This window comes from Sorghum bicolor, chromosome 1 (assembly GCF_000003195.3).
Source record: "Sorghum bicolor cultivar BTx623 chromosome 1, Sorghum_bicolor_NCBIv3, whole genome shotgun sequence".
Taxonomy (NCBI): Eukaryota; Viridiplantae; Streptophyta; class Magnoliopsida; order Poales; family Poaceae; genus Sorghum; species Sorghum bicolor.
Genome location: NC_012870.2, coordinates 66962706 through 66986366, shown reverse-complemented (window position 1 = coordinate 66986366; position 23661 = coordinate 66962706). Strand labels below are relative to the sequence as shown.

At 43.5% G+C, this 23661-nt stretch overlaps 3 protein-coding genes across 4 annotated transcripts; 2 read left to right on the top strand and 1 right to left on the bottom strand.

Moving 5' to 3' along the window:
* LOC8083665 (protein ENHANCED DISEASE RESISTANCE 4) lies at positions 327-4061 on the top strand. The gene is made up of 3 exons (XM_002467866.2): positions 327-745; positions 1609-1862; positions 1947-4061. Exons 2-3 carry the CDS (start codon positions 1748-1750, stop codon positions 3755-3757), a joined length of 1926 nt encoding a protein of 641 aa, XP_002467911.1. The 5' UTR covers positions 327-745; positions 1609-1747; the 3' UTR covers positions 3758-4061.
* Positions 8220-8949, bottom strand: LOC8082343. Its single transcript, XM_002465267.2, has one exon. It carries the CDS (start codon positions 8913-8915, stop codon positions 8403-8405), a length of 513 nt encoding a protein of 170 aa, XP_002465312.2. The 5' UTR covers positions 8916-8949; the 3' UTR covers positions 8220-8402.
* Positions 13812-22248, top strand: LOC8083664 (phospholipid-transporting ATPase 1). Of its 2 annotated transcripts, XM_021458846.1 has the most exons (10): positions 13812-14237; positions 14706-16626; positions 17408-17732; positions 17872-18509; positions 18627-18727; positions 18911-19034; positions 19754-19973; positions 20416-20874; positions 20948-21233; positions 21795-22145. In XM_021458846.1, exons 2-9 carry the CDS (start codon positions 14877-14879, stop codon positions 21147-21149), a joined length of 3819 nt encoding a protein of 1272 aa, XP_021314521.1. In that variant the 5' UTR covers positions 13812-14237; positions 14706-14876; the 3' UTR covers positions 21150-21233; positions 21795-22145. The 2 variants fall into 2 exon arrangements, with proteins under 2 accessions (XP_021314521.1, XP_021314515.1); XM_021458840.1 differs by having other exon boundaries at positions 13813-14237; positions 17872-18727; positions 21795-22248.

The following is a 23661-nucleotide window of genomic DNA, read 5'->3' as shown; positions in this document are numbered from 1 at the left end:
ACCCGTGATCCACATCCACTGCCTCGCCAGCGTTCAGCAGAGGCCAGAGGCGCACGCGTGGATAGGAGTCGGCCCCACACGGTGTCCGTCACGGCGGCAACCGGAGACCACGGGTGCACAGTCAAAAGCGCCGGGCGAGCCGAGGTGGCGCCCGCGCGACGCGGCTCGGTCTCGCGCCACCAGAAACAGGAGGTGGGGAGAGGCTACCGAGCGGCGGAACAGAGGAAGTCGTCAGGTCAACGTAGCCCCGGCCAGCAGCCAGTCAACCCATGCCTCCCTCCTGTTCCGTCCCCGTTGTGTTTTTGTTACCACGCATACATTTTGACCACGGACCCGGACGCCGGCACGCTCGCCCCCCTTTTCCTTCCTGCCCCCGTCTGGCCGTCTCCCTCTCCGGCTCTCCCTGCCCAGTCCCCACTCCGCAGCTCCGTTCACACCGGTGATGGAGCGCTGCAGCAGCGCTTTGCTTGTACCACTAGTCATAGTCAACTGCTCTTTTTTTACCTCGCCCTCGCCGCGGGAACGGAGACTCGGCGTTTTTTAAGCTACTACTAGTGGCCCGGTCGTTTTTGCTGCCTCTTTGCGAAGCGAGCGCGTCATAACTTCCAAGAACTGGGGGCGCCGGGAGGTAGCAACAAGAGGAAGGAGACGACGACGACGCGGCCTTCGGCTGGGAGTGGGAGGGGACAAAGGGGCGTAGACGACGAGGAGGAAGCGTCCAGGGGGACCCTGCCCTGTTCGAAAGGTGAGTGGAGTTCTTGGCTGCCTTCTCTGTTCTCCCTCTCTCTCTGCCTTTTCAACTGAGGTTCTTCTCACCGGTAGCTTTGATCCAGTTGGTGAATTCAGCTTCGGCATGAGGAGTTTGCACCGCAGGGTAGCTCTGCTACAGTGTTATTATCCCCGTTTTTTTTTGTAAGGCGACTTTCAGGATTTCTCGGAGCCGAATGTACGAGTAGGATGATCCGGGTGCTCGGTTTCCTTCATTGTTTTCATGTTCTGTCTTGGAATTGAGATCCTGCTCTGACTTTTGCGGGTGCTTTGTGCTACCTACCAGCCAATCATGGCAGATAGTTCTAGTTGTTTTTTTTTTTCTGAAAGAGAGGCCTTTTTGCGGTATCTGTAACGGCACCGAAATCGGTACGAGTCTTTTCTAGAAGCGTTAGTTCTAGTTCGACATTATTTAGGTCTTTGTTCAAGTAGTAGATTGAGTCGTGGGAGGCTGAGTTCTGGTGGGAGCTGACAGCTGAGGATATTTGACGGCCTCATGATTCATGAACAAGCCAGAGGAGTTAGGAATAATTAGTAGTAGCTTTTGACGAGTAAATTGAGAGATAGCCAGCTTTTCGATTTGTTGTTTTCCGGTTAATGAAATTCTTGCGGTTCCTGCTTTTGTTTTCACAAGTAGAGCAGAACGGCTAATCGCCTACCCGTTTCAATTTAAGTGCAAACGAAGTACCTAGTACATATGCAGCACTATTGTCCTAGGTTTTTTTTTTAATCTTTCTTGGCAAGAAGCTAGTCTCAATTGCTCGGTGGATTGTTAACGGATATCAACTGCTGGTCTGCTCTGTTGGTGAGATTCTGATCATTCGTTTCCCACTTTTGCAGGCTGGCAGCTGCTGGTGTCTTCTGCTATTACTATCTGAAGTTCTGAACTTGGAAGATATTCTTCTCAGCCTTAGAAACTTTGGTGCTAACTAGACCCCAGCCTCGTATTGTGAGCTGTGGGTGATGTTCTGGTACCTTGATGGCAAACACAGAAGGTTTTCGCCTTGTGAGATGCCCAAAGTGTCTGAACATTCTCCCAGAACCGCCCAAAGTTACAGTCTACAAGTGCGGCGGATGCGGCACCACCCTTCGAGGTAATTAATTTTGATAATTCGCTGAGAAAGTTTATCATTCGTTTGCTCATAATTTCTGAAGTGTCCCTTCTTACGCTTTTGCAGCTAAAATCCGTGCCAGCAATGGCCAACATGTGGCTGCAAAACAAGTCCGCCAGGACTCCGACAGTTATTCGGTTGCAACCGCCGTGAGCAATGGGGTGCCTCCTCAAAACAAAGACCAAGGCTCCATTGGTGCTGTCACAGAGAATTTTTCCTTCAATGCTGACGCTCCAAGCACCGAGCATGACAGCAATGGAACAAGGAGCAGTGAAAATGGTGATGATATGCTGGCTGGGCAGAATGCTGTGGTGGTTGAGGATACTGAGAACAAGGACAATCGCAATTTCGAAGACCAGGATAGCAGTTCAAGGATGGAAGGTCCTGCTGATCAAACACGCCTGAATGCAAATGGCATGTATTTAAATTCCGGTGAAACAGAAAACCACACCGTTGAACAACCTATGGAGAATTCAGAGACTTACCGAGTAAGTGGACATGATGATACTGAATGCCACTTGAACCCCTCTGAAAACAAACCGATTTCTTCTGAGATAAGCAAAGCAGCCGTCAGTATGCAAGATCCTGAGCAGAAGGAAGCAGGCGAATCCGAACATGCGGCAAACAAGAAGAGTTATCTTGTGAGGGTGCTGTCTCGGTCTTGTGATCTTCGGTCATCAATAAACTCGATTGATTTCCACTCTGCACGGACTTCGCTTCAATCCAAAAGCTTCAGGGCTAGTGAGCCCCTTCAGTCGAAGATCATGAACACAATGGATGAACTGAAGGGTGACCTTTCTGAATTGTTCAATAAACCTGCTGCAGACTGCAAGCCAAAGGCACACAACCCTCCACGCCCTTCCAAACAAGATGGCCACATGACTCGTGCAGCCACCACAACCAGCGCACCTCTTGCAGCATACCATCCTGCTGCCAAGTATTCTGGCTATGTGTCTCGCCTAAGCAGGTCTGGCCAGGTTCCTCTTCCTCCTCGTGGACTGCCGTCGCTGAGATATCGCCGGCACAGGGTTTATTCATTCCATCATCACAGCATGCAAACGGAAATGAGACCTTGCCGTCATGAGTGCTGCCATAGCTGCCAGCCACCCTGCTACAGATCCTGCAACCAAGAATCTTCAGCGATGCACAGGCCACCGATCATGGAGATCAGGCGTCGTCCTCCTCCCAGAAATCACTGCCTGCCAGTGCTACGTGGCGCTCCGTTCGTCATCTGCTCCAACTGCGTCAGTCTGGTCCAGCTGCCCACCGACTTCGCCGTCCCTAGCAGAGGGACACGCCGGGTGCAGTGCGGCTCCTGCTCCGAAGTCCTCTCCTACTCCTACAGGGACCCCGCCAGGAAGAGGCTGCAGTCACCATTTGGGGGCGATGAGTACAGCACTGATGAGTACGAGATTCACCACCAGGCTGCCGCTGCCGGCGGCGGCTTCGAGCAAGCAGATCCGGTGTCCTACTCCGAAGAGTACGGGCTCTCGTTCGGCGTCAGCCACTCGACTAGCACCGAGGACGGGCAGCCGCTGTACGTGTCGAGGAACTCGTCCTTCAACACCGTCGACGAAAGGATGATGGGCAAAGACGGCAAGCTTCACCGGCTTATGGGGTACTCGTCGGCGAGCGAGCTGCTGCGGCGGCATTCGCCCGACCTGTTCGAGAGCTTCGACAGGCGCACGCCCACCATCGAAAGAACGCACGTCGTCGACAGGAAGGGTAAAGGCGTCTGCGTGGCAGAAAACGATGCCGGCGAGCGAGACGGTGGTGCGGTGGTGAAGAGATCGAAGGCGAGGAGTGGTGGCTTGCCGCTCCATGGGATCCTGAAGAAGGGGATCCATGGCCTGGAATCACTCAAGCTCAGGTCGTAGCTCATGATCTTCGTTAGGCGGTGGCGAGGCTCAGGCGATCGAGTTTAGGAGAGAGTAGCATACACGACAGGTTTAGAGTTTAGTGGTTGGCGTTCTGAGGTGTGCTTACTGCTTAGTTGCTAGCTTGTGTGTGAGTTTGTTTGCAATCCATCTGTGTGTGGAGTTGGTTGATTTGCAAATTTTGTGTGATCTTCGATGTGTGTAAGGTTTGCACGCCACACATGCTCGATGCTGTGGATGTGCATATATTTGATTGGTGATTTGTGCGCGATTAATTCATCATCGATTCATCGGTTTGGCTCGATCCGACACTGGGTTGCTGCGTTTGGCTTATCGAGAATTGTGACACGGAGAACGGTGGAGTGTAGACGAATCCTTGTTGAGATTGCAACGTTATTAGGGGCACCACCGATGAAGGTTAACACTCTTTGTGGTTCTAATATAAATAAAGTAATCCACAAATACTAAAAAATATTGAGACTATTATTCACATAATGCAAACTATCATATTGTGGATTGTAAAGAAACTTTTTTTTTCATCATGCTTCACCTTTATTTCCTTCCCCTCTTCTTTTTTAACATGGACCACTTTCTCTCTCCGTAAACATATGTAACTTCTGCAAACCACTATGACATTTACTTTTTTTTAATCTCATCCTATATGGCACTTAGGGCTACTAGTAAAAATGCAACATTGGTAAAGACCTCAGTCTCACCAATCATTGGTGCCACCAATAGATGTCCATGTGCCGGACAGGCTCAACGGGTGACACGATGCACGATCCAATTAAGCGTGACACAAATATAGAATGGGCATGATTTACACCGACCGTAGGATATAGTTCGATGGCTAGTGTCGTGCTCGCGTCATAACATCGTTCCATAGTGTCGGCATAAGTACGCTTTATTTAATCAACTGCCTGTTAATATCCAAACCCTAGGTATATATCCATCTTGTTCTTACTTAGCCGTTACCTCCACTCCCTACCCAACTGCCTCTAGCACTCTACTCTGCCCCCTCCTAAATTTAGTCCGCTAGGTCGATCGCCCCATGCGATTCCTCATCTATCCGCTTGTCTTGTGACTTTGAGTCTGTGCCATCTCCCTCTTTGTTCCACTCCATGTCTTTCTCGTCTACCCCCTGTGACCCCTCTGACTCCGATAATACCCTTCCCCTTGCCCATAGATGCGAGTACGAAACATGCACTATTGATAAAGACCCATCGAGATTTTCTTTGGATTTGTGATTAAATTTTTGACAATTTGATGGATACGTGATACTTGGTTGATTTGTGAAGACATGAACTTATGTTTTTGTTATTTTTTCTTTTCCCATGATGTGACACTGAGCTGGCACGACCCACTAGGGCTATAGGATTCACTAAGCCAACATGGCACGGTTAATTGCACTTTAGTATCATGTCTAGGTCTTGGGTTGAGCCCGTGGATAGCATGACACGACATAAGCTTAAATAGGCTCATGTTGAGGTCATGTCGTCCATTTAGCCATTGAAATGATCAAGATGTCTAAAATTCGTGCAAAATTGGAGCCTACCATTTAGCCTATTTCACTATATTGCCTAAGCATGTGTTTCTAGCCTACAGCACAAGGTTTTGCAAACTAGTTCTAACCCTAATCTAGCATGACAATTCTAGTAATATAAATACATAAAAGTAATTGCTCAAACACGGATGGGACCTAACATGTGCGGCATGTGTGTGTGTACATGCGTGGGGCACCTCACGAGTTATAAAGGGTCGAGTCGGACAATCCAGCACAACAATGTCAAATACTTCCTCAGGACACCTATCACTAGATAGAGACACAGCCAGATTTTTCAATTTCTCCTAGTAGTGTGGGGTTCTCCTAGTGTTTTAGCATTTAAAATTTAGTATAAACTTTTCCTAGTAAATACCTCCTAGTGAGGATTCCCTAGTGTTTTGACTAGTGGTAGTGTTTTATTACTAACTAAAAACACTAGGAGAACTCCACCATTTTGGTAGTGAGAGGTTGGTCAACAGAGCTCATGTGCATCGTATGGACTATTTATAATGTGTTCATAGACAGTATGTTAGGAAAACTAGGGGCTCTCTAACTAGGGGCCTTTTGATTAGGCCAGTTAAGATTAGTATTAGTACAATATCTTAGCCTTCTTATGAACTCCAAGGGGTTTAATGGTTCCGTCATTGTGCATTCTTTTGGGTTCTTAGCCTTCTAGTGTAGATGATCCTCATTTATGGTTTCAAAAGCGATCCACTTGAGTCATGTTCGAGCACCTAACTCCAGTACTAACTTCATGGCTGAGAGGACTCACGATGGAGATTTGCAATTGGGATGACTTGGGACTTGAAATTTGCTACGAACATGACAAGGCAAGGTTGAGCATACTTGAAGTCAGGGTAGGTGAAACACTTGCAAGGGAAGCAACAACTCAAGGTGAAGTCAATGGTATATAGGAGAGGACAACATGTTTGTACATTTCATAGCAAAAGGAAGAATCATGGATTGGATGATCAAGATTTCAAAAAAAAAAGGTTACAACCAAGATATCCAAGGATGACAATATGTTGGAGTTTGAGCTTCTTGGGTTAACTTGACAAAGAAGGAAGGTTTGGGTTTGAGTTAACAAAAGTTTTTGAAAAGGATGGATTTTTTAGGGTCGTCACAACCTATCTCCTCCCTGACGTTGCCATTCTTGACATGGATGCCGCCGACGCGGTCGGGGCAAGAGGAGAAGGTAAAGAGCAGAGAAGGAGACAAAGATAAAAACAAGGATGAGAGCCTCAGGCACAAATACTCCCTCTATCTCTCAAAACTTCAATTCTTAGAATTCATGTCAGTCAAACATTTTCAAATTTAATCAACTTTATAGAAAATAGCATCAATATCTATAGCATAAAATAAGTATCTTATGAATAAATAAATTTAATAATATTAATTTAATACTATAAATCTTAACGTTTTTTCTAGAAATTTGGTCAAAGTTTTAAAATTTTAACTTAGGACAACTATAAAAGTTAAAGCTTTCAGAAACAGAAAGAGTAAAAATCCACATGTCATCTTTATCTCTATCTCTATCTCTTCTGACTTCTCTCTTCTTCTCATCTCTTCTCTAATAAAACTAAAAAGCGGCAAATGTCCATATCTACTCGGCATGACCAACAGAGCTTATCATGAACTTTTCATCCCACCATACCATATGCCACTACCCAGATTTCCCCACCCTGCCATATGCCACTCGTGGGACAATTTTCCCATACCCCACACCATTGCCACTCCCCGACAATCACATCCATACAGGATGTTTCCCTTTGGCTCCACCCACACCTCTATTTTTCGAGTCGGATTTTCCTTCCATGTTATATTTTTTCTTTCCACCAAATTTTAGATTAGTAGTTACTCAATCCATTCTAAATTCTAAAATATTTGACTTTTTTACATCAAATTTGACAATTCGTCTTATTCAAAAGTTACTCTACTCAAGCATAAATATTTTGAGGGCGCAGCTTACACCAGAACCTTCTCACTTTTAAACAATCACAGGCCACCACAAGGCAGCATTAAAGCATCATCAAAACATAAACTTTGTACCCATGTTAATATTCGTTTTGCATAACTCACCATCTCCTGAGCGGAAATTGTCTGTACATGGGTTGCTGGCTATGCTTCCAAACCCTTATGGGAGCCACAGATCCATATGGGAATCTGGTTTGGTTTACTCATCAGATTTCCAGACAACCGATCCTGCTCCCATATCTTTGATGCAGATCATAAAATACATACCTATGGCTTCAGCATTCTTAAGCACTCCCATACATTGTAATTTCTGAAAACACAATGAATCCCAAAGTCCCCTTCAGCAGGGCAACTATACTCTGAAATAATTTTCAACAGTTTGTGCTTTGGAGCATAACACCTATTGCAACATTTCCACGCTCTAATTTGCAATTAAATGTTTTCCACGCACACAAAAAACCCCTCCTAATTAAATGTTTTGAAAAAAAAGAGTGCTTGTACTCTGTTACTTAATAAGGGCATGGATATTCTCATTGATTTTGGTTAGTTTTCTAAGCTTGCTATGGACAGATATTGTGATATACCAATTTTTTTTTTCTGTAGTACTCTAGTGTGTGCCTCTTGGTTCTTCAGATTTATTATGCATTTGTCCGTGCCGTCCAAAGTATTGTTTATGCCTACTGTGAAAAAAAAAGGTCGATCATTAGTTGATAGATGTTTTTTTTTTTTCTTTTGGTACAGTCGCTTTCGATCTGGAAGAAAATTTGGCTGAGGTAGCAGCAAAGGTACACAAATCAGGGAAATATATCAGTGATCATGACAAACAAGTCGTAGTTGCAGTCTGTGGCTACCTTTCAGATGTTCGTGAAAAGAAACATCAGTGTCTGCGGTTTCTCAAGCGTAACGGTTCAAAAGAAGAGTAGTTACCGAGAGTTGGGGAGGCTATGATGATGAAGTGACCTCATGGTTAACCTCTCTGTCAAAGAAGTTAAACAGTTGATGATCTGCAGCACGTTGTGCCGTGTCAAATGAGAGATGGTGAAGGTCGAGTAATTACATTTGCATGCAAGTTTGCAACACATACACACCCATTCGACACACAGTTCACATTAATTTACAAGCTAGCTGCTACTGCTGCTGTTCGTTACACGCTCTTTTTTCAGCCGCGGTGGCACTGGCACCAGTAGTCGCGCCACCAGGGCCGCTCTCGCTTCCGCCGCTGCCGCCGTCGCCGTCGCTTCGCTGCTTGAGTTCCCGGAACACCCGCGAGCTCTCCTCGAAGATGTGCGCGCGGCGGTCGTAGTCGGTGGGCCGGCGCCCCTCGTCGTCCCCCGTGATGGCCGCCTCCTCCAGCACCTCCAGCTCCTCAGGCGCCAGCAGCCCGGCCTCCTGATCCGCCTGCAGATCGACCGCCGGCGCCGCTCCGTCCTTGCGCGCCTCAACGGGCTCCGTCGGCCCGGCTCCGCACGACGTGCGGGCGGTTCGCGGGCGCCGCGCGGGAGCCACGCACACGCACCAGGCGCAGCCGCGGCTCGTCGTCGTGGCCCGCCGGACCTGCAGGCACGTCGTGGCCGTGCCCGCCCGCGCGCGCGGCACCTCCGGCCGCGCGGGGGCCAAGCGCAAGCGGCAAACGGGTTGCATGTCTCGGGACTCGGGCAACGTCTTTGGGTTCGGATTTTGGGTGGGCAGGGAGATCCTGGCCGGTGGCATGCTGCGGCTTTATCCGTGGCCCGTGGCGCGTGCGCGTGCGCGGGAATGGGGATCGCCGAACGCGAAGACCCGGGCGCCTCGCACGCGTACGCGTGGCGGGGCCGCGCGACGCGTGGGGCGGCCACGCATTGGGTTGGTAGGGTCGATGGGCAGAGGTGGCTGCGTGCGTGGGGGCGGACGTGGTGGCTCTACGGAGGCTGGACGCCAAGCGTGGGCGGCGGGAGGGAGCGTTGCGGTGTCGATGGGGTCGCCACGTCGCCACGGAAGGATCGTGACCTGAACGCTGGCTACAGTGGGGAGCATGACACGGGTGACCGCGCGCCAGTTCTGCACTTCGGCCGATCTGCAGACGCACGATACGATATATCCACTTGCTGCCGCCCCACATCTTTGTTTTGGCTTAATGCTTAATGTAAATGTACTCCTGTAACGACCCACATTTTTAATAGATAATTAACCTTAATTACATCAGCTCCCTTAATTACATCAGTAAGATAATTGTGATACACTTTGGCAACAAAATGCACAGATCATATACTAATTCTTGGAATTTTCTTTACATGGTTAAGCCAACTAGCCTCTCAGGTTACCACACGCACACACTCTCACCATTCTTTACTTTTTCTAGTACACACCACTCTGGCAACTATTTCACCCACTCTTGTACTAGTTTATGCAACAGTGAGTTGTCATGTCTTTCTAGAAGTCATTCAACCAATCAAATGGCAGCAACTGGAGAACACCACTACACAGACCTTGATCAAGCTGGGAGATGTGAGGGTAAATATCTCCGAGAGGTTGGAAATGAGTACTAGTACAAGAACCAGGAGTGAAAGTGAGAGGAGCATTCCCCATCATAGTAGCAAACTAGTTCTTCAGTCTTGACTCAAAGTTGCAGCCTACCAAGGACACCTAGCCCAATCCTTAACTGAGAAAAATCACCAACCTTCCACATCAGAAAAATGGTGACTTGAGCACCCATGCAAAGTGACAGGGGTTGAGAGAAAAGAAAGTCAAGAGAAGTGGCTAGGTGAGGATCAACCAAGTAAAAGAAGAAGAAGAAGTAGTGTTAGCCAAGATCTGCAAACAGAAGGAGTGCTTGTGGGGAAGCACAAGCCTAAGCCTGAAGCTGAAATCTCAAAGATTAAGGAAGCGAGCAAAATCAGTTGCAGAATCATCTAGCGAACCAAACTGAGCCCGAGTTGGATCTTAACAACTCAGGCAAGAATTCCTTGATCATTCTCTCCTTAAGTTTTTATACAAAGTTTGTGAAAATAAAAATAACTTGCATTAAATATTATTTTCTGGGATGGATGATATGTGAACTTGATGACATGGGGTTAGCTGATGGAGCAGCTAATTTCCCTATTGTTATTGGGATGGAAAAGTTTGGTATGGCTAATAACCAACTCTCACTTGTGTTATTGGGTCGTATAAATTCGTGTGAACCATGAATTCGTTTGGGACGGGCCGATTCTATTACCCATGGAGTTGTTGTATAATCCCTATGGTAAGTGAGGAGAAGGTTGGATGATGAAATCCCCAATCATGTGTCGATGAAGTACACCGAGACGCCTATATTAGCGCATGTGGATAGATGGATGTATAATTATACAACATGAGGAAAGTTCGGTATCTTGACCATGAGTCGCACCAAAGGAAGTGCGATGGAAAATTGGTCATGATAATTATGGCTAAAGTGATACAAACCTACACAGGGTTAAATCATGAATTCATGTCATGTCTCTTGGATTAGAGGCTACGGGAACCTATGGGTGGCTCTTTCTCAAGATACAAGTGATAGTAGTGTTTGTAAATTAAATTTGACTTTTTCTACAAATGTTGTTTGGACAGTAAAATGATATATTATTGATCATTTGGGATGACTAGATCCATTGCATTTATTTGATATTATATACTTGGTGAGTACGTCGTACTCACTCTTGTTAACTCTCCCTCTTCAGAGGATCTACAAGAGTGTGCTCAAGGGTCTTTAGATGATGGTTATGCCCATGTAGATTGGGATGACTATGAAGAAGCTAGTCGAGTTGCTGCCACCTCTTATGGAGAATGGGATGAATAAATAATCCCCTTAGTTCAGATATGTGTATCAAGGGCGATATGTCTTGGTCGCTCATCTAGTAATGTAGTTTGGACTTCTATATGACGAGCTTGTAATAATACATGCCAACTTTATTATGGTTTATTATTCAACAAATCTTGTATCTGTTGGGTGATAAATCATAGGCCAGGGTTATTATTTAAAGTGTTAATGACCCGGGTCATCACAACTCCCATTGCTGAACACGCACGCACGAACGTCGTGTGGCTTAATCGCGCGGCAATCAGATTTTCTAGTGCTAGACTCAAGGATCATCACTTGATGCGGCATTTGTCAGGAACTTTGAGGCCAAATTTTCAGCGAGCCGAACAAGGCTTGCATTCTAATAACTTCTTTTTTAGAAAGAGAGGGGGCAATGCATTATTTGTGTGTTGGAGATGCTCAAACACTCTCAAGGATTAGAGTATTTAGAACAGACAAATGCACAACTATGTGAGAAAAAAAGAGTTCGTTCTAGGTAGTTTGGGCCCCGTTTAATTCCCACCAAAACACTTTTCACCTACATCAAATATTTGGACACATACATATGACATTAAATATAAATTAAAAAATAACTAATTACGTAGTTTGTATTGCGAGACAACTTTGTTAAGTCTAATTAATTTATAATTAAACACTAATTACTATAATTATAATTATGCTACAATACTTAAAAACTTTCCTTTGCGCCAACTAAAGAAGCCTCGACAGGAACATATATGTTGACGAAGCAATGCCGCGGGCCCGAGCAAAAGAAGAAAGGCCATTCATGCATGGCCAAGCTCAAGCAAATGGTCCCAACCGTGAGGCGAACCTAACGAAGCGACTACAACGCGAGGCGAAAAAGTTCACGGATCCACGTCGGCGGACGTGCACGGCCGGCCGCACGGGTTCCCCGGATCTTCTGAGAGACTGTTGTGTGCAGGTCGCCTTTTGCCCTCCAGGTACTGTACACGTTTACAGCAGTCATAAGAAGTTGAGGCCTTGAGGAGTGGAGCCTCTCCTCCGCATGTGAATTTTCTATAAAAAAGAGCTTCAGCCGCTCACCATGGATTACAATTTACAAACCATACACCACATGCGGCTGTGAGCGCATGAAATTTGTCTTCCAGGTCGCTGCACGCACGACGATTCGGAACCACGCATAATACGGAGACGGTATCCCTGGTCTACTGGGTTCCTTGGCAGCAGTGGATGACCTGACCTGGATCCCCTACTACAACCCCGTATTATTGGCTGCCAGCGCTTCACTTGTCAATTACTGTATACTGCGATCGAGTTAAACTTTCAAAAAACATTAAATTTTTGAGAAAAAAAAAAGAAAGGCCTAGTAGTTTGGCCGGCCGGGGAAGACGACGGTGTTGGGTTCCACGGAGATGGCACTTGTGTGCGACTTGATTTCCGAACGGACCAAGAAAAGCCCGAAAACCTGTCTTCACGTCGCCTCCTCCCGTGGAAACACGCCACAAAACATGCATTTATTTATTTATCGCGCTTAATTATACCGCAATAATGGAAAGGGAAAGAAAACCTTTCGATTGTGAGAGGGATATATATGACTAATAAACATGCCCCCTAGTCTGATATGAAAACTGAGAAATGCTCCTGTTTTTGTTTGGTAGACTTCGGCTTTTCTATTTTGTTTTTTCAACTTTTTTAATTACAAGAACTCAAATGTATTGTGTTTTTATGTATGGAATAACAATAAAATGTATTTGGCGCCATCATTAAGTACGGTTACTTGTTTAGTCATGGTGGTTACAAAACGGTCTACTACTCTATTCATTTTAATTTTTGAGTGTTTTGATTTTTTAGATATATAGTTTTTTATTTATTTAAAAATAATGTATATTTAGATGCATAACAAAAGCTATATAATTCCTCCAATCCCAACGTCTAACAGAAGCTATATACGCGGAAGAGTAAGACTTAAAGTATGAGTTTAATGTTCTACACATGTCTTATCATTAATATAGATATTTCTTTGTTGATGGGTAGTAACATGTTTGTCGACAATGAAACGTCTATATAATTCCTTCAATCCCAATATCTAACAAATATAAGCATGCCTTCTCTCTCGGACAATATTACTTACACACCCATTTCTATGAAGGTGTCTAGCTAATTTCCTCATACTTATTAGGTAAAGAAAAAACTCTGATACTAGACACACACATAGTAAGTATCATACTAAACACGCATGTACAAAAGTCACTTGACCCTGACAGAATGTGCTACCATGAGACATGTCATGTATATATTTGTAAACTTTCACATACTCCATTGCCAAACATAAGCTATGTGTTCATTTCCCAAAAAATGATGGAAATTGTGCAATGTTTTTCTCAGGGAAAGCTCAACTCCCATTCTAACCGATCTCATGAGTTGCTTCATGGCGCTGCACAAGAATTTGAAGACTACCAAAAATATCCCTCCAAAACGGGAGGCGGTTTCTTCTCTTTTAGCTCGAGACGAGAGAGGTCGAAAGGGTTTGTTGGGCAGGGCAGCACAGCAACTCGGAGATTTTGAACTGCCACACCTGAACTGAACTCGTCACAACCACAAGCAGCTCAAGACAAGTTTCGTTCCACCGATAACCCCCGCAACGCCATTGGGCGAAACTGGGGAAAGGCCCCCAAAGGTCCAAACAGTACAACGCAGCGCCGCAACAAATCACACGCACGCACACGTCGAATCAGGTGAATAATTCGCGCTCCTCCACCCGTCCCGCACCGCACCTCCTCCCTCCCTCCCTCCGTCCCCGTCCCCGATCTCGCTCGCGAACGCGGAAAAAAAGAAAGAAAAGAAAAGAAAGAGCGAGAAGAAAAAGGAAAAAACAAAAAAACTTCATCTCGTCTCACCCCACACACCGCACCTCCGCCGCCTGGCGTCGTCTCCGCGTCTCCCCTCGCTACACGTCGCCGCCGTCCGCCGTCTCTCGGGCGAAATCCTAGGTGCACCGCGAGGCGCAGCCGGATCCGCGCGATCCGACCCCGGGAGAGCGCTGCCGCAGTCGCCGCCTCTGCCGCCGCCGCCGCGCGCTCAGATCCGCGTGAGGCGCGCCGCCGGATCCGCCGCGCCGACAGGGAGGGCGCTGCAGCACGCCCAGCTCGGCATTGGTTTGGCTCGATCCGGAGGTGCCCCGACTGCTGGTGCGTGTCCTGATCCTGTCCTGGTCCCCCGGTTGTCCCCCTTTGGCGTGATCTGGGGAAATGTTCTCTGTAAAGTATTTTTTAGGGGTTTATCCGCTGCTTTTATTCAGCGAAAGTAGTGCGAATTGGTTCATCCAGCTTATGGACATAGCTCCGGTCTTAGAAAATTTGGATTTTAGGTGGTTGGATAGGTACTCATTGATGGATAAGATTTCGAGTTTTTGTTTTTCCCTTCTGCGTGAGTAATATTGTTTCCCGTTCTGTGTATTTACGAAGCTCAGTAGTTGCTGATTAAGCTGTTTTTACTTCAAGTTACCTGCATGCCGTAGAAGCTTGTGGAGTTTTTCATTCAGCTTTGAGTTGTAGCTCGTCGAATTGTGCTCCATTAACCTGCTATTAGCCGTTGTCCTTACAGTACTACACTGATTGATGAGTCTAAAGCTTTTGCTATATATTTTGTTTCAATAGGTTGGAGTATTCTGTGTGCGTGGAGCTGCGCTTGGTGCTAAAACTTGTGCAAATATGAGATGGGTTCAGCATGTTGCATGCTGGAAGCCTTCATCGTGCAACTGAGCCCACCCTTCTGGTAGCTAGAGCCCTTGTTCCGATGATGCAGGGGTTGGTAGGTGGCGGTTATATATGACTACTGGTGATCCCTTGCTCCTGTCATCATCCGGAACTGCAGATTCACCTTCAAAGCATCAGGCTCCTGCTCGGCCTTCGGTAGGCTCATTAGGCTGCCTCTGCGCAACTGATTCATTCTCTTCATCACTGTACGAGGATTGTGAAACGGCTTCTGTCACACCCACGGATGAAAGAGAGGCTCAACCAAGACATTTACGGGTGGAGTCTGATGTGAGCAGGGTGGCAGAGCGCTTCCAGTCTGCTGATTCACACTTCTTCCATCGTCTCTCGGTGGAATGCTCTCAGGAGGAGAGACAGCGGAAGGTTTCTTGGGGTGGTGCAATGGAGATGCAGCATTCTCCATCATCCCTAGAGATCGGAATGGTATCTTCTTCCCATGAGAAGCCAAATCGCTCCCAGAGAATCAGGAACAAGAGCTCACAGTTTGAAGATCCATTTTTATCCGAGCATGAGCCAAGGCTAATTTACATTAATGATCCTAACAGGACAAATGATCGATATGAATTTACAGGGAATGAGATCAGGACAAGCAAGTATACTTTGATTACGTTCCTGCCTAAGAACCTCTTCATACAGTTTCATCGGCTGGCATATGTATACTTCCTGGTTATAGCTGCTCTTAACCAGCTCCCTCCTTTAGCTGTATTTGGAAGAACTGCTTCTCTTTTCCCACTACTCTTTGTGTTGTTTGTGACTGCTATAAAAGATGGATATGAAGACTGGCGGCGTCACAGATCTGACAGAAATGAAAATAACCGAGAGGCACTCGTACTTCAACATGGTGATTTTCGGTCAAAAAAGTGGAAAAAAATTTGTGCAGGGGAGGTTGTCAAAATTCATGCCAACGAGACCATGCCGTGTGACATGGTTCTCCTGGGTACGAGCGATCCAAATGGTATAGCTTATATCCAAACTATGAATTTAGATGGTGAGTCAAACCTGAAAACAAGGTATGCTCGCCAGGAAACTACTTCCATGATATATGACGATGCATATTCAGGCTTGATCAAATGTGAGCAGCCCAACAGAAATATCTATGAGTTTACAGCTACCATGGAGTTGAACAGTCAGAGGGTTCCGCTTGGACAATCAAACATTGTATTACGTGGATGCCAACTCAAAAACACTGAATGGATTATTGGGGTTGTTGTCTATGCTGGTCAGGAGACAAAAGCTATGTTGAACAGCACGATATCTCCTTCAAAGAGCAGCAACCTAGAGAGTTATATGAACAGGGAAACCCTTTGGCTATCAGCTTTCCTCTTGATCACATGCACAGTTGTGGCTGCTGGGATGGGGGTTTGGCTGTTTAAAAATTCCAAAAACCTGGATGCCCTGCCATACTACAGAAGAAAGTACTTCACCTTTGGGCGTGAAAATCGAAAAGATTTCAAGTTTTATGGCATTGCTTTAGAGATATTTTTCTCCTTCCTCAGTTCTGTGATAATCTTTCAGATAATGATACCGATATCTCTGTACATCACAATGGAGCTAGTCAGGGTGGGGCAATCATACTTCATGATTGGAGATACAAGGATGTATGACAGTAGTTCAGGTTCAAGATTTCAGTGTCGATCCTTGAATATCAATGAGGACCTAGGACAAATCCGATACATATTTTCTGACAAAACAGGCACTTTGACACAAAACAAGATGGAATTTCAGCAAGCTAGCATCTACGGGAAGAACTATGGCAGTTCCTTGCAAGTCACCAGTGACTTTTCACATGAAATAAGCACTACAGGCAAGGCAACTGACTTTTTTTTGGGACCATCTTAAGAACTTTCGACTTTTGAGCCTTTTAACTTGTTTTTTAGGAGAGCTGAAAATCAACTATAGTTGGGCTATATTCCATCCATCACTACTATGTGTTAGGTTGAACCTGGAGTTTAAATTTCCACCTCCCACCATAGCTTTTAACAGAGTTCTATATGCTGCAGCTCATAAATAGTTAACTACATTCATTTTTATATTTGGTCCTTGTATCTTAAACAGTCTATGCTCCAATCAGAAGAAAACATCACATTGCCTTTCCCACAGCTTATTGACAAAAACAGCCAAAGCATATATGTGGTCTCCCCATTTCTGTGCTTGGTACTACCATGCCATGATAGTGGACCAACTATATTATTGTCTAAACCATGGTTCCATCATTCCATGTCCGTGCTTGAAACTGGAAACCTCCAACTCATGGTGACTTAGCGAGTATGCCATTTTTGTATTCTTTTGTTTGAACTACCTGAGATGATACCTTATTGGAGGTCAGAAATTAAAAAAAATATGAAGTGTCTGGGAGTAAACGAAAAGCCAGCAACTTGGTTCCTGCCCAAGGTCCAGATTTTTATAGGAAGTCTTTGAAAGCTCGCTCGCACTATGCAATATTTTGAATTTTTCAGATTTCTTACCTTTTGACTGCAAATATAACGATTTCATTTTGGTCTCAGTTGTGTTTCATTCATTCATTTTCTAGATCTGAGCTCCAGATCATTTACCTTCTCAATGCTTAAGCTTGTCTCATTTTGCAGAGCCATTGAGACAAAATGGCAGGAAGCCTAAAGTCAATGTTGATTTGGCACTCACGGCGCTTCTGAATCAACCATTGATTGGGGAGGAAAGACTTGCTGCTCATGATTTTTTCCTTACTCTGGCTGCCTGCAACACAGTAATTCCAGTTAGCACAGAGAGTTCTCACGATTTGACAAATGAAGTGGACGAGACAAGTGCAATTGATTACCAGGGTGAATCACCTGATGAGCAAGCTTTAGTAACTGCAGCCTCTGCCTACGGGTATACCCTCGTGGAAAGAACAACTGGACATATTGTTATAGATGTTCTAGGCGAGAGGTTAAGGTAAATACTGCTACCCTCTTAGTTCTCTGACAAAGTTGTAGCCACTTCTGGTATCAGTCCCAATGAATTCATTTTGCACCTTTGTTTTTTCAGAGTATATATATATATTTACTTACCGATCTTACATTGTCATAATCAGGCTGGATGTTCTTGGTCTCCATGAATTCGATAGTGTGAGAAAAAGAATGTCCGTTGTTGTAAGGTTTCCAGACAACAATGTAAAGGTTCTTGTGAAAGGTGCTGACACATCAATGCTAAGCATTTTGAAAGTAGAAATTGGTGATGGACTTTATGATTCGCTGCATGTTAAAATTAGAGAAACTACAGAAAATCATTTGTCAGCTTATTCATCAGAGGGTTTACGAACCTTAGTCATCGGTTCAAAAAACCTGACAGATGCAGAATTCAGTGAATGGCAGGAAAGGTATGAAGAAGCTAGTACCTCCATGCACGAGAGATCAGCAAAGCTCCGTCAGGCAGCAGGTCTGGTAGAATGCAATCTGACCCTTCTTGGTGCAACTGCAATTGAAGATAAATTGCAGGATGGTGTTCCTGAGGCCATTGAGTCTCTGAGACAGGCTGGAATCAAGGTGTGGGTTCTAACAGGAGATAAGCAAGAAACTGCTATATCGATTGGTTTGTCATGTCGACTCTTGACTCAAACCATGCATTCGATCATCATAAATGGTTCCTCAGAGGTTGAGTGCAGGCGTCTTCTAGCTGAGGCTAAAGCCAAATTTGGAATAAAGTCGGCTGATTTTGGGCGGGATTCGCAAGGTACAGAAGATTTGTACGATGGTGATATTTCTAAACTGAGGCCCTCAAATGGCCACCTGTCTGAAAGTGCAGTACAAAACTTTGAACTAACTGGAGTTATTGCTGGTGACAAGTCAGAGTACAATGAGAAAGAGACAAATTTTGATGGCACCGAGTTAGCACTGATAATTGATGGAAGCTCCCTTGTGTATATTCTAGAGAAAGATCTTGAATCAGAGGTTTGTTATTGATGCTTTTATTATTATGTCATATTCTTAATTAATTGGTTTATTAAATGCACAATCACTTCTGCATACCATTCCTCAATACATAAGAAATATCTGCAGATACAAATGTCAAACTGAAGCTTATTTGTTGCATCTCCATTCTTCATTGACTTTTCACTACTTTCTATTTCACAGTTATTTGACTTGGCAACTTCATGTAAAGTCGTCATCTGTTGTCGTGTTGCTCCTCTGCAAAAGGCTGGCATTGTTGATTTGATTAAAAGCAGAACGAGTGACATGACCCTGGCAATTGGTGATGGTGAGATACTGAATCTGATTCTTTGCTAGTTAGTACCTTGTGTTGTTCTATTCCGTCTGTTGGACAACCAATCGTTGAAATTCTATGGGCTAATTGTTAGTAATGAGTAATGACTGAAGACAACCACCTTTAAGGGTTTAGGTAGAGTTGAAACTCTGGTAATTGGTGTCCTTTTTTTGGTTTTCCATTGTATACTTTCTTATACTGTTTCTCTTATTTTGAAGTATATTGTAAGCACCCTTAAAACATTTGATGCAGTGTTTTGATGTACCTGTTCATATCTAATATTTGCAGTTTGAAAGAATCCAGTTCGAGTGTGTATTGGTAGTAGTTTATACTCTACAATTTCACTGTATCTTGAACGTAACAACTATTACAGACCATTTCTTTCAGTGGCACATAGGAGACAAAATGATTTGATTGCCCAGAATGGAATGAAAACTAGCTTTCACTTACATTTGCTTTTTTGCCGTGTTTCATATTGGTTAGGTGCTCTGACCTTGGAAAATTATAGAGTTACCCTATGGGGAATTAGCAGTCCCACGAATGATATAAATACTACTGTTTCTTTAGCTTTGCTAAGATCAGCGGCACCTTTTTTTTTTATCTTAGTCTTGGGACTCTACATATTGTTCCACACTTTGACTTTCCAAGTAATACAAAGGAAACAGAGCCTATCATTCATCCCTGTTTCCTGATCCTGTTTCATCTTTTGGCAGGGGCAAATGATGTTTCAATGATACAGATGGCAGACGTTGGTGTTGGCATATGCGGTCAAGAAGGTCGTCAGGCGGTGATGGCTTCAGACTTTGCTATGGGTCAATTCCGCTTTCTGAAGAGATTACTTCTTGTACATGGGCACTGGAATTATCAGCGTATCGCATACATGATCCTGTACAACTTCTACCGGAATGCTGTCTTCGTGCTAATGCTTTTCTGGTACAATCTTCCCCTCTACATACGTTGTTGTTTGAACCTCTGGTCTCTGTAGACTCCTCTCTCTCTCTCTCTCTCTTGTTCAAATTTCAAAATTTTACCATTACAAAGTATATTGCTGTTTTTCTTGCTACTTTAGAAGACAGAGTTGGTGATGGTGTGAATTGATCTTTGTGTGCATGCCCATGTGCCATGTATGATTCATTGTAGAGAATTGATTTGCACATAGTTATATACTTATATTCATATGTATTATCTCATGAATCTTGATATATATATTAAAAGTTTGACTATGTATTTTGTTGATTCAAGGATAAACAGGCAGTAAGGGCTTTCCATCTTACAGTAGTTGTTCCCTTTGAGATTCATCAGAGTTTAGACCAACTTATATTATCACATATATCTTGATTTCCTGAAAGTTTGACATATTTCCTCATGTGTGTAGGTATATCCTATATACGGCTTATTCTGCAACTCTGGCATTAACAGATTGGAGCAGTGTTTTCTATTCCCTTATATACACATCAGTTCCAACGGTAGTAGTTGGCATTCTCGACAAGAACTTAAGTCATAATACCCTTCTCTGTTATCCAAGACTATATGAGGCAGGGCTTCGAAATGAGGGCTACAACTTGACACTCTTCTGGATCACAATGCTCGATACATTGTGGCAAAGCCTTGTCCTTTTCTATGTTCCTTTCTTCACATACAATATCAGTACAATGGACATATGGAGTATGGGAAGTTTGTGGACAATTGCTGTGGTTATAATTGTCAATATTCATCTAGCCATGGACATTCAACGTTGGGTGCTTATAACCCATCTTGCTGTATGGGGTTCTATAGCTGCTACGTTTTTATGCATGGTGTTAATTGACTCTATACCAATTTTCCCTAACTATGGGTAAGTTCTGGCTGACTGGTTTACTTATCTCCTAAGGCAATAGCATGTGATTCTATTTTCTTATTCCTGGCAGGACAATTTACAACATGGCTGCTTCAAGGACTTACTGGCTTAGTGTTTGTCTTATAATAGTCCTTGGGTTGCTTCCTCGGTTCCTTTGTAAAGTAGTATATCAGACCTTTTGGCCATCTGATATTCAGATAGCAAGAGAAGCTGAGCTTTTTAAAAAGCTGCCCCAGCAGTTGGGTTCAAGGCCTGCAAGTGACATCAGCTAACAACGGTTTCACACAGTTATTTTGTCAATCTGAATTTGAGGCTGTGTTGATTCATTTGTTGAGCTGATTTTTGTTGAAATTTTGGTAAGTTCTGTTTGTTATCCCTTTTACATGAGGTATTTTGTACCTGCCATGGACATTGACTGGTTTACATGATAAAACGGTGACTATCAGTTTCTGTAAAAATTATTATGCCAAATATATAGAAAATAAAAGATATATTATGAAATCAGTTTCCATGATGAATCTTGTAGCCTATGGATCCAATGATCTAAAGTTTAGTTGGCCACTTTAACTCGTGTAGTATGACAAACAAATGGCTTTTTTGTGAGGCTGGCTATTTAGACAGCACTCTAGACCACCTGTTTGGAGCCTTAAGAGTTAAAGTGGTTTAAAGTTTTGTGGCAAAACTTTAGACCATGAGATCTAAACAGGACTTCAATCTGCTTATATTTGTGATTCTGTAACTGTATCAGGAATTAGCAGTTTTCTATAGAATTGAAAAACGTTTCAAACTGCAGTTTCTGTAATTAGTACTAGGTTAGACTTGGATATTCTCCTGTTTATCTAGCTGCTAGTGTTTACAATCTATATACCAGTGCCTGAGCTTTTTTGTATGATTAATTTCTTGTTTTGGCTTAGTAGATTATACGAAGAGGAGAAAATTTGGTAAGGTGTACAAATTCGGCTCGTGGAAGAGGCTTCATCAGAATGTAATGGAGCGGCTGACAAAGGGAACTGACTGTACTGGTAGCGACGAAACGGCTTGGGCCTTCGGGGCTAGTAATGGACAATTGTACAGATATGGGACACAACGATACATACACTTGTATTTTAAGTAGAGTTTGGTAGTTTGTGTTTAGGAAATAAAAACGTAAATAGATACAGATTCTTTTCGCACTGTTTTTTTCTTTCTCTGACTATATGTTAACCATCTTCATTTTCTTCCAGCTGCCTGAGGGTTTAGCTGTAGTGGCTTGCACTGTTGGAATTTTACATTTTATTTACAGAAATACGAGGCCCAGTTCCCTAATGTAGTGGTTCCAAACCACGTTGAACCACATTTATTTCTGGAAGTATCAGTTTTAGAGCTTGTTTAGTTTCGGGTTGTAAAGTTTTGGGGTGTTATATCGGATGTTATATAGAGGTGTTGTATTGCACATTAATAAAAAAAATTACAGAATCTGTTAGGAAACCGTGGGATGAATTTATTAAGTGCAATTAATTTATCATTAGCATATGTGTTACTGTAGTAATTAGTATCTAATCATAGATTAATTAGGCTTAAAAGTTTTTTCTTGAAAAGTAATTGTAACCTGTTAAATTAGTTATTTTTTAATCTATATTTAATGCCTCATGTATATGTCTAAACATTTGTGGGATAGGGTGTAAAGTTTAGGGTGGGAACTAAATAAGGCTTTAATTGTGTTGACGTAGTGTTTTGGATGAAATGGCACCTACATGAAATAATTCACCTTTTTTTCCCACCATGACCGAAACCGTATTTCATTACCTTCAAGCAATGGAATTACAAAAGTTCGATACAATGTAGAGTGTACAGTACTAATAATGAAAAGGCCGACCTCACTAGGTTAGTAAGAGATGGCAATAGGTACATGAAATCCGATGGTTTTTGCCCCTATTAGGGTAAGATCATTTATTAATTTTTTACCAATGGGTTTTTATGTGCTGGAAAAAAAGTTAGACCCAATGAATTTGTAGACATGAGTCTGAGGGTATAGTATATAAACCTACAAATCATGTGTTTTCAAAATATGATCCATTATAGAAGAGTAGCTAGCATCAACCCACAACACCCCCAATTTTTTCGACTGGATTGGTCCAGTAGAGGCATATATAAGATGGACTTCCCATACAAAACCCTAGCTTAGCTCACTCCTCCCCCCCTTACAGTAGTGGCACGCATCTAGATCATGCATTCATGCTTGAGCTTGCGTGTTACGCCACTCAAGAGGCTGAGATCCTGACTGATTGATATATGCAAGGTTTTTAATTTCGGTATCGTAAAAATTTCGGCCACCACCGAAATTACCGATTTTCATGAAATTCGACCAAAATTTCGCCGAAACTTTTTTAGAGACTAGCACATGAAATATGTTTTTCTTTTAAAAAATTAGATCTAAACAAGTATCAGTATGATTTATGATTACACATCTATTGAATAGAAGAATATACAATATAAACAATAGAAAATAGAAGTCTAAAGTTATATAGCACATGTATTAGTATATAATGAAATTTCGGATTTTTCGCCACCACCGAAATTATCAAAATTCGTGAAATTTCGTCGAAAATTTGCCGAAATTTCGAACCCTGGATATATGTATGCCATTAATATATGAACTATGGTGGGTTACTATTGTATGATTGGTGAAATTTGATTTATCATTTATGTTATTTTTCATTGTACTATGTAGAATAGAAATATGAGTATATGATAATTGTGAATATGTATGCTTACTGGCGTTCATATGGTGTGCTTGCTTTTACG